Source organism: Schistocerca gregaria, chromosome 7 (assembly GCF_023897955.1).
Source record: "Schistocerca gregaria isolate iqSchGreg1 chromosome 7, iqSchGreg1.2, whole genome shotgun sequence".
NCBI classification, from domain to species: domain Eukaryota; kingdom Metazoa; phylum Arthropoda; class Insecta; order Orthoptera; family Acrididae; genus Schistocerca; species Schistocerca gregaria.
Window position 1 is genome coordinate 348,667,664 of NC_064926.1, and position 11,085 is coordinate 348,678,748.

At 36.1% G+C, this 11,085-nt stretch overlaps 1 protein-coding gene across 1 annotated transcript in view; it reads left to right on the plus strand.

The window, feature by feature from the left end:
• Positions 1 to 6,829, plus strand: part of LOC126282514 (probable E3 ubiquitin-protein ligase HERC1) — a 715,173-nt gene extending 708,344 nt beyond the window's left edge. The window contains 1 exon segment of the mRNA XM_049982172.1: positions 4,043 to 6,829. Coding sequence (XP_049838129.1) covers positions 4,043 to 4,246 — 204 coding nt within the window. The 3' untranslated portion in view covers positions 4,247 to 6,829.
• Positions 6,830 to 11,085: the final 4,256 nt, after the last annotated feature.

The following is an 11,085-nucleotide window of genomic DNA, read 5'->3' on the forward strand; positions in this document are numbered from 1 at the left end:
GATGATTGCCTCGGTGTCCATGTGGATTTTGCCTGATTGACATACCGATTCTGAACTGTATGAGCCTTCTAACAGAAACTTTCTGATCACCGCTTATACTTTGGTCCCAAAAGGTGTCCATTATTCAGGAGCATACATTTTCAGTAACTTGACTGCAGCCATAAAAACTTTATTAGTAGTTAAAGTTCAGTTTAAGAGGAGTCTAAAGCATTTATTAGTGGGCACCTCCTTCTGCTCCATTGGCAGATTTCTTAGGAGAACTGAGCTGAAGTCAGTTCCATAAACAAAAGACTAACAAAACCACCAAGTAAGTGAGGTAAAACAAATTTGGGAAGTAAAAGTAAAGTTGGAGTAGTATAAGTACAATGTACAGTGAAGAATTAAGAAATTATCATTATTTCACCTGGCACCTAGAACTACATACAAGGGTTGGAACTTTAATAGTGGCAACTATTTATTTACAGTTCGTACAAAATAGATACATGTTTCAAAGTTTTACTGACCTTCAAAGTAGTCACCAGCATTGTGTTTAACCCATTGTCAGCAATGTGTCGTAGGATACTCTTAGCAGTGCCAGTTGTGTTGACAGTTCAAGCGGTGCGGTCTATTGCCCAACGAATTTGTAGCAGTTCTGAAGCGAATGCCATGAAGTGTTTCCTTCAGTTTAGAAATCGAGTTGAACTCATGAGGGTTTACGTCATGAGAGTGCAGTAGGTGGTATAGTACTTAGCAGCACCATCAGTCAAACAAATCAGTAACAGCTTGCACTGAATTGTCCTGCAAAATGATGGTCAGGTCCTGCAGAAAGTTTCATCACTTCTGTCTCTAAGCTGGTCATAGGTTGTGTTCCAAAAATGAACAGCACAGAAACAGAAGTGATGACACTGTCTGCAGGACCTGACCATCATTTTGTAGGACAATGCTCAAGCACGTACAGTGCAAGCTGTTAAACTGATTTGTTTGACTGATGGGGCTGCTAAGTGCTGTACCACCTACTGCACTCCCCTGACTTAAACCCTCGTGAGTGCAGCTCGATTTTTAAACTGAAAGAAACTCTTCATGGAATTCGCTTTAGAACTGCTACAAATTTGTCGGGCAATAGACTGCACCACTCGAACTGTCAGCACAACTGGCATTGCTAAGAATACCCTTAAACTTCCACATCACTGGCAACAAGTTATACACAGTGATGGTGACTACTTTGAAAGTTAGTAAGACTTTGAAACATGTATCTATTTTGCATGAGCTGTAAATCAATAGTTGCCACTGGGTCATTCCATCTCAAATCAACTAACAGTCTGAACCTTGATATCTCAGATTTGGAATCCCCCCTCCTCCGGGTAATGTACCCACTAACACTAGTTTAAAATTGAAATCAGATTTTTCTGACCTTTGGTTTTTGAGTTTCAAGGTTTAAAAATAAAAAGTAAAACTCAGTTTTTGATCAACCGATGATTGTTTTAAAATGCTGTAACTTAAAAACTATACAACCTAGAGAGCTCAATCTTGCACCATTGTTTTCCTCTATAAATTCCCTTCAATTTGATATGTAACATGACTATGCTACCTAAATCTGAAAATTTTAAACTATTCCAAAAAAACATTTTTTGAAATTTCCAAAATACGTACCCTTGGATTTTTAAAATAAAAATTGTATGTTTTGTCCAGTCTGATTGACTACATGTATGCAAAATTTCAAGATGGGATCTCAATGGGTTCTTGTATAAGATAATAGTTTACTACCACAATACACACTAGTGAGGTGAAAAGCAGACCTATTTCTACGCTATGAATGTTAAGGTAGGCCTATGTAATTCTAACAAACTTAAATTATTATGTTAGGCTTTTTGTGCAACATTACTCTCTTATTGTTTGTTAATTCATTAAATGATATTTTAATGTGAGAATAAAATATATAAAAAAATAATAACTTAAGAATCTTACGATTTTGTACGACATTCACTTTTTATTATAAAAAAAAAATGTGAGATTTTCATGTAGGGTTAAGGCTCTAGTTTTGGCCACTACCTCACTTATGGCCACCTTGATGTAACGGGGAAGCTACACTGCATCCTTTCCTATAAATGGGAGGGAAAACTAAAACTTCTGCAGTATGTCTTCATATCAGATTGCCTGAAACGTAATACAGTCACTTTCTATGTATTCCAGAATAAACTGCTAGAAATCATAAAGCAAAACTTGCCTTTTGCACTTAAGAAGTTACTTACTTTTCTGATGGCAGTGCTGCACAATATAAAAATAGGAAAAACTTCCTTAATTTGTGTTTCCATAAAACAGATTTTGAAGTTGAGGCAGAATGGGAGTTCTTTGCAACATCCCATGGCAAGAGCACATGTGATGGCCTTGGTGGAACTGTTAAGCGGCTAGCTGCTAAAGCCAGCTTACAAAGGCCATATAACCATCAAATCGTAACACCCAAATCAATGTATGTATTTGCCATGGAAAACATAAAGAACATTGACTTTGAATGTTGCACAACAGAGGACTATGAACTGACCAAAGGATACTTACTTTCTCGGTTTAGTGACTCAGAAGAGATTGTGGGAACACACAAGGTTCACTCGTATAAACCGTGCACAGAAAGTCAAATTACTGTCAAGCCTTATCATTTTAGTCTGCATGAGTCTCTTGAATATGTGACATCACTGAACCAAATAACACCATCACATATGGAAAAAAATTTTACACCCAAAGGGTCCAGCCCAGTCTTTTTACTATCCACATCCAAGAGATATATTAGATGTACCAGGAAACACTCTTTTACAAACAGCGAATCCAACAACACCTACGGCAAGAACCTACACTTTAAGTGCTAAAGAAATGAAGTTGTCTTCTCTTGCTTTGGAAAAATATCTTAAAAGTTCATAAAAGAAGCACGTTTAAATTATGTTACACCCACCCTCACTAAACACTAAGTTGTATAAATACCATGTCTATTAACTTTGCAAATACCAACTGGTATTAGAAATACAGTTCTATCCATGATTATAAATAACACTGGAAAACTAAGAAAAAGATAATCTCTGCCATTTATAACTAAGGATGAAGGTGAGTGGCTTCATTCAAAATTCTAACTTGTAGCATGTATATTACCAATTAAAATGTGTTCACTTCCTTATGATGCATAGTTAAAAGAATCATGAACATTAAATTAAAACAACACTATATCATTTAATGAATTAAGAAACAATAAGAGGGTAATGTTGCATAAAAAGGCTAACATAATAATTTAAGTTTGTTAGAATTACATAGGCCTACCTTAGTATTCATAGCCTAGAAATAGTCTGCTTTTCACCTCACAAGTGTGCATTGCGGTAGTAAAATATTATTTTATACAAGAACCCATTGAGATCCCATCTTGAAATTTTGCATGCATGTAGTGAGTTAGACTGGACAACACACATAATTTTTATAAAGAAATCTGAGGGTATGTATTTTGGACATTTCAAAAAATGTTTTTTTGGAATAATTTAACATTTTCAGATTTAGGTATCACAGTCATGTTACATATCAAATTGAAGGGAACATTTAAAGGAAAACAATGGCTCAAGTTTGAGCTCTCTAGGTTGTATAGTTTTTTGAGCTACAACAGTTTAAATCAATCATCGATTGATCAAAAACCAAAGATCAGTAAAATTTAAAATCTCCTTCCTGAAGAAGCAACCATCGGTTGCGAAAGCTAGTAATTCTGTGTGTGTGTTTGTGTGTTTTGTTCATGTGCCTGTCTGCCGGCGCTTTCCCGCTTGGTAAGTCTTGGAATCTTTGTTTTTAATGTATTTTTCCCATGTGGAAGTTTCTTTCTATTTTATTTAGTACAATTGGTTGATTTGACATGGAATGACCCCACTATTAGAGTTCCAACCCTCATATAAAGAACCTATGTGGCAGCCACATTGTTACTATGGGTATTTTGGCAGTGTATTTAATGTTTACATAGGATTTAATAAGTGGTAGTGGTGAGATCAGTATAATGGTAAACAATATGTCATTCCTACTGAAGTTTTAATTCATTGTGTTTCAGGTGATGAAGGTAGATCGTGCACCAGATGGCCTCCCTACAGCACAAACATGCTTCTTTCAGCTCCGCCTTCCTCCTTATACCAGTCAAGAAATAATGGCAGAGAGATTACGCTATGCAATCAATAACTGTCGATCAATTGATATGGACAATTACATGTTGGGTAGAAATGCTGATGTAGGTCATGGATCAGATGATGAGTACTGAAAAGACTGATGTGGAGGCACCAGAGCCAATGTCAAGAATTTATGAGCTGTGTTTTTGTCGACATGCTATGATGATACGCCATCATCATTCTGTGATATGTTGAAGTCTCGTTTAGATTAAATTTGTTACAACCTGCAGGGTGACATTCTTTGTGTTTGCTGAAGTAGCTAGTAGAAAGTTCCATACACTTCAAAATACTTCTTTGATGGCGAAAGTTAAGGTCATTTTCAATAAGATACTATTGTCTTTCTCCCCAGGTTGTTCCAGTGTAAGATACATCTCACGTGTAGGGAGTAAATACAAAAACTAAATAAACAGTCCATATTATTTCATATTACTGACAAAAATACTGCATTGTTTTGATTCGCACCTTAAGCTGTTGCGTAACACCCTTGTGTTTGAGAATAAATGGTACAAAATTCAGATGCACATATTAATTAAGTTGAAAGTCACAAATTTATGCAGCTGTCATAATTTTTCCCCTGAGTATTAACCAGAGAGCCTCTTGTGCACACTGCTATTGTTTGACACACACAAAATGGTAATAATAATATTTTGAACACAGTTTGAAGAAATAATGAAGTGGAAGTGAGACAGGTTACTTTAGCAAGTGATCATATGTGCAGAGAAGTTGAACAGAACTAATTTTTTTAATCATTTTGTATGGTGGAAGTGAGACAGGTTACTTTAGCAAGTGATCATATGTGCAGAGAAGTTGAACATAACTAATTTGTTTAATCATTTTGTATGCAGTTGAGAGTCATGAGATGTAAGCATTATTTATAATAAAAGGAAGAAGCTGTTGTTTACTGAGGTAATTTCTGTAACATACAGCAAGTCTTGTTTTTTGTGTATGTGAACATAAAAAACAACCACTAAAAGTTTGAAAGTTGTGTTGTCTAATGAATGCCTGTGATTCATTTTTAGCTTAATATAACCAAAAATGCTAGGTGGTGTTGAATTGCTTCATCACACATGTGTAAATATGTCTGAGATATAATTGTTGTACTGTTTGTTTAATTCCCACTTTTTGTGAGCAAAACTTGACATTGTTTGGTGTTTTGTGTGTGTGTAATTTTTTTTTCTTCTTCTTTTGTAATTAAAAGACAATGTTAGCATCACAGTGTTTCTGTAAAATGCAAATCTTACGAATGATGGAATGCATTATTATTAAACTACATTCCTAACAATTTATCAGGTATACACTTCAGAGTAGAAAGGAAATAGGAAATGGCAGACAGTACCTGATAGTTCATGAGTGATATTTACCAAAAATATTAATGTTGCTGCATTGTGATTCCAACTATTTGTTTATAATAATAATAAAATGTACACTTACATTTGTGTCGACATGACTTGCGAGTAAAAATACATAACTTGTTCATACATTCCATTGGTATCTCATTTTAGTATTCTTTTTTTAAGCATAATAGGCAGTATTTATTGATAAAAACGTAAAACTCAAGTGTGACAGTTCAGATAAATTTATAAAACTTAGTACATAAAATAAGCTGCATATTGTTAGACTGTGCTTTTGGACATGGTCAATGCCCAATTCTGATTCTAAATAAGAATACTAGGGCTGCAAGTTAAAAACCACCAGTTGCTGATTTTCATTAGTCATGTTCTGTTCTATTCTGTCTTCTTTGACCCTTGTTCCTGAATAAATACTGGAACAAACCATTTAAAATTACTCTTTTTTTTTATCCTCCAACATTTCCTATAATTCAGTTGTTTCTAGCTGCAAATTTATCTTATTATGCGCTGTGATCTAACAGCAAAATGAGGTTAACGTAACCCCAAAGGGAGGGGGGGGGGGGTTGATGAATGATGCCCGTGTGCCTTTACTTTGATGAGGTACAGCATTTTCAAATAAATCAGGGATAATGTGCATGTGGCAGCTTTCTATACTTCCATATCTTTCAATATGGGTTTACAGGCTAAGTAACGGCCTTCTCTAACTAAACAACAACAACAACCACTGCCAGGGTGACACTCAATATCAAAACACTTAATAATTAACATGTTTGGTACGAGTAAATTTCCTGTACAATTTTGTTAATGTGTTGTGATAAAATCTACATCTACATCCACATCCATACTCCATAAGCCACCTGACGGTGTGTGGTGGAGGGTATCTTGAGTATCTCTATCGGTTCTCGTATTGTGATTCCTATCCACCTCTGTCGTCACTATCTGAACGTGCCATTATTTTTGTAGGAAAACAGTATAAGGTTACTTTGAAAATCACACAGGACCTGTATTTATCCATTATAAGGTGAATGGAAGCTTTTTGGAATGACAACTGTTTTCCTGCCAGTGTTAAGCATGAGTAATATGCTGCCGGTTACTTCTGTAAAGTATATTAATAACGAATTATATCTAATACTCATCTACACTGACAATCATCCTAATCACTAGTAGATGATTTTGCTATATGTTTATTGGGGAAAAAGCCATTGCTGTTGCCCTTATAATAATTCAAACAAGTCATGTATGCATCTTTACACAGACCATTATCAGCTGTCTGTATACTGACAAAATCAAGATCTATGTAATAGAAATATATAATACAAAAGCAAATTTACTCGTTTTTTTCATCCCTGAGTCTAACCATTATGATAAACAGTAGGAGTGGCTAACAGTAATTAGTTGTAAATGCCATTTAAGACCACGGAGGATGGAGCCTCATCTGGTGAGCACCAATTGCACTACCTGTAAGTCATTTTTATTACTTTGGAATTGCATAATATGAGATTTTGTACGGTGAAGGGTTAAGCAGTTGGCTGTGACCACTTATAAGCCTGCTCCATTATTTTCGTGCCTGTGTCTGTACAGATGTGTTTACTTCCTTTATTATTATCCCTATATCATCAGCTAACACATTTTGAGGAGTCCTCAAATGTCCTGTGTAAATCATTTATGGAGACCAAGAACAGCAGCAGATGAAGCACCAAACCTTGTGATGTATCACGTTTGTTTCCTCCACTCCAAATTAATTCTTATTCCTGCTGCATCATATGCTAAAGTCATAATTTGTTTCACACACCACCCATGCAAGGAGAAGGCCTTAAATGCCTTACCATCATAGTTCATGTAACAGACTTATACGATATCTACAATTGAAGGCCTTGGCAAGTTCACAGAAAATGCCAACAGGGTAATTTTTATTGCTTGGTTCTACTAAAATTGAGTTCATGGGTTCATACATCGCATTCTCAGTAGAGAAGTCAGACCGAGCTGTCGTCAAAAGGTTATTTTCAGAAAGAAGTTTCACTATTCTTTTCCAGCTACCTTCTCAAAAAGTTGGAGAACATAGGATGGACGGAGATTGGTCTGCATTTATAGGTTAGTTGCCTATCTCCATTTCCATAAATGGGTATTAATACTGTGTGCTTCAGTCTTTCAGGGAATAAACCTTGAGCCATTGGCTGGTTATGATCATAACTCAAAGATGACACTACCAAGTCAGCACAAGATTTTAGTAATTTGGCTGAGAGGCCACCACAGCCAGAAGATTTACTGCTTTTTTATTCATATAATGATTTTTGTGATCTAACAGATAATTTGGCAAAACTGATGTCTGATGGTGAAGTGTGCATTGATGTATAAGTAAGTCTAACAGCTCTGTTTTTGATAGACAATTTTTTGTTCTCATGTTTTCAGTTACAGCTAGGAAGAATTTATTGAATTTAGTAACCAATGATTTCGATTTCATATCATCTGACTCCCTGCTACTGTCGTTGGGGCAGTTCAGTATAATTTGTCTTAACAAGTTAATTCATTTCATGCAACATAAAGCCATCATGTTGCTGTTGTTATTTTTTTTTTTTAATGATACAAGGTTTTTGTCTTTCTGATGACACACTGAAGAATTTGACAGCGCTGTGTGTAGTGCATTTCAAATTTTGAAAAGCACAAGATACTTTCATCCTAGGCGTTAACCAAACGTTTTCTTGGCTGCCACTGTAATTTTCCCTGACCAGTTATAAATGAAAACGGGATTCATAATGATGTGAGAACATTTTTAGGAAGTAATTAAAAATTAAATTTCTCGTCTATAGTGTGTCCTTCAGTTTATCACTTTTCATTTTGTTAATTCTCCTTGAATAATGTGACTCAGTCAGAATTGATAACTGCTAAATTTTACTTTTCCTCCCTCAAACCTGATCAGTGAGGCTGCTTTATTGCTGGTATTTTACTATCATGGTCAATCACCCAGCTGTTACTGTGGGGTTAAAACTAAAGCTGGACATCAATAACTTGAACTGGCCCTCAGTAAGAACTATGAGATGAAATCAATACTGAAATCTCCACATACAATGATGTATTAGTTATTTCTACTATGTCTTATTATTGCCTTTCTGTAACTGATTAATGAAGTTGAAAACATTTCTTGTTGATGGCTTGTACATTGTCAGAACCACTACCTTCTGTGCTTCTGTGTCTGTTAAATTTGAAGAGCTGTTCAATGCAGTATTCATTGAGGTTTAATGCCTGGGATTTCTATTCAACTTTTTGTTTGAAATTCTTATTGTAAGTCTTGGTTGAAAATAGTCACAGTTGATAACTAGTTCTGATCACATGTAATGATCATCTTGAGATCTAAGAATAAAATACAATGTTAATAAATGACTTGTTGTGCAGATAACTTAGATTGAAATATTTAAAATTCATAAAATTGTACCTGAATAAGCAGGTGGCAGTGTAGCTGCAGGTAGATTGAGCCTTTTGTACACAAGCAGAAAAAACATCTCAGGTACCCTCTGATGAAAACTGCGTGCACTAAATGTTTTATATCATTTTCTAAATTGCATTTTCTAAATTGCGTCTCCCTCCCCTATGCATCATTCAAGACATGTCTGAATAATATGTAATGGATGTAGTAAAATAGTACATGCCATGGAATGTTGCCAAATGTGTACTGTAGTGCTGTTCCTTGTATTTTACAACTTATGACTATGTTCTTTTTAAAGAATTTTTACTTTTCTCAACTTGTAATTATTCAGGTACAGTTTTACAAATTTTATACATTTCAGTCTATGTTAAATGTTGTAGGAAAGTTCTTGTAGAATGTAAATACTTTAGGACTAAAGGAGACCACTTACTGAAAAGCGGAAGCAGGGAGTTGTGGATGGGCACACACGAAAGAAAGAAAACTTGCAAGCTTTCAGCATTTCCTTTGACGAGCTAGAGTAAAACACACACACACACACACACACACACACACACACACACACACACACACACACACCTGTAAGTGGTATGGGTGTATGTATTTTACTGCTGCTCATCAAAGGATAACTCTGAGAGCTAGCAAGTTTTCTTTCTTTAGTGTGTGCCTATCATCAACTCGACACTTCTACTTTTTAGTGAGCGATTTCCTTTCATTTTAAAGTATTCTAATCTATGCTGTCTACAGAAATAGTTATTTATTAATGTCTTGTTTTATTTTATTTTGTTTTCAATTCTGAAGATGATCAATACATGTTATCAAAACTAAGTTATCAAGTATAGTTATTTTCATCTGAGACTGTTACCATAAATATTTTAACAAATTACACAAACTTCACAGCTCTTATTACAGTATGTTAGCCACTATCAACTCATTGTGTATACAGTCATCTGCCATTTCCTCATATCAAACCTACAGTAACTTGATGCTAATATGTATTCATCTAGGTGCGTCTGTTCAATTTCTGTGATTCAAATTTTATTCTTTTATGCATAGCATACCTGTAGAAATCCTTCAGATTTTTCAGTATATGATTTGTAGGCGGGGAGGGGGGGGGGGGGGGAGGTGGGAGGGATTAAACAACAAAATAGTGAGGTCATCAGTCCCACAGAATTGTATGAGAAAAGTACACGAGTGGCCAAAGCAAGGCACTGAAGGCAAATTGGATAGCAGAGCTAAGAAATAATTTACACAGAAGTGTTCAGATTGGGCAAGTATGTTGCTCACAACAGACAGGTGGTCACCCAGGGCTCAGCCGTGGCAATAGAAACTCAACCTGCATCTGATCCCTCCCAACATGATTAAGGGTGAACACAGCTACAGAGCAAAGAATGGCATCTAATTGAAGGATTCAGAATAGTAATATTGAAAAGCTAAAAATGTAATGGACATTAGTTGGACTGTCAATAATAAACCAAGGTAAGAGAAACAGCTAAAGCAGTAGTTGGGCATCCCCCGGGGCTCTAGCGAGCAGGCCCTCCAATAGCCATCCCACTCCTAGTCCAATTGAGTCAAAGGATTAAAGAGGGAGATAGCACGTGCTAGTCAACAAATTTCTATTTTTAAAATAGAAAACAGGGTGAAGCAGCAAAAGAGGCAAACCACATCTAAAATCAATTAAAGTAGGGGAAAGGAGGGATGCCAAAGGCAGCAAGCAAAGGAGAAAGGTAAGAGGGTCCCCCAGACCAGCATGTGGCACCCCCAGGCCCCCAGCCCCAACCACCCTGCCCCTATCCTGAAGGCAGTTAAAATTGTTATATATGAGAATAAAAAAACACAGAGAACCAGTTCAATTGTTCTTCAGTTATCCACCAATCTGAGAGGCAAAGGATTTGGAAGACCATGCTTAGCATCAAGAGCTGGAGGACGGGAGGGGATTGGGGGGGGGGGGGGGGGGGCTACCGGAGTAAGAGCAACTGCCTATAAGGCTATTAAGGCTATAGAAAGTGTAGGGTATGAATTAATGGAATGAGGAGCGCCATGCATAAGTAATCTTCTTGATAGTGCGGAGTTTATTAGAGGCGGCAGACACACCTGTGATCTTCAAAGTGAATAGAGGGCAAGTAATATCTTCTTTCTGACAGTTGGTCAGTATATTCCCTGG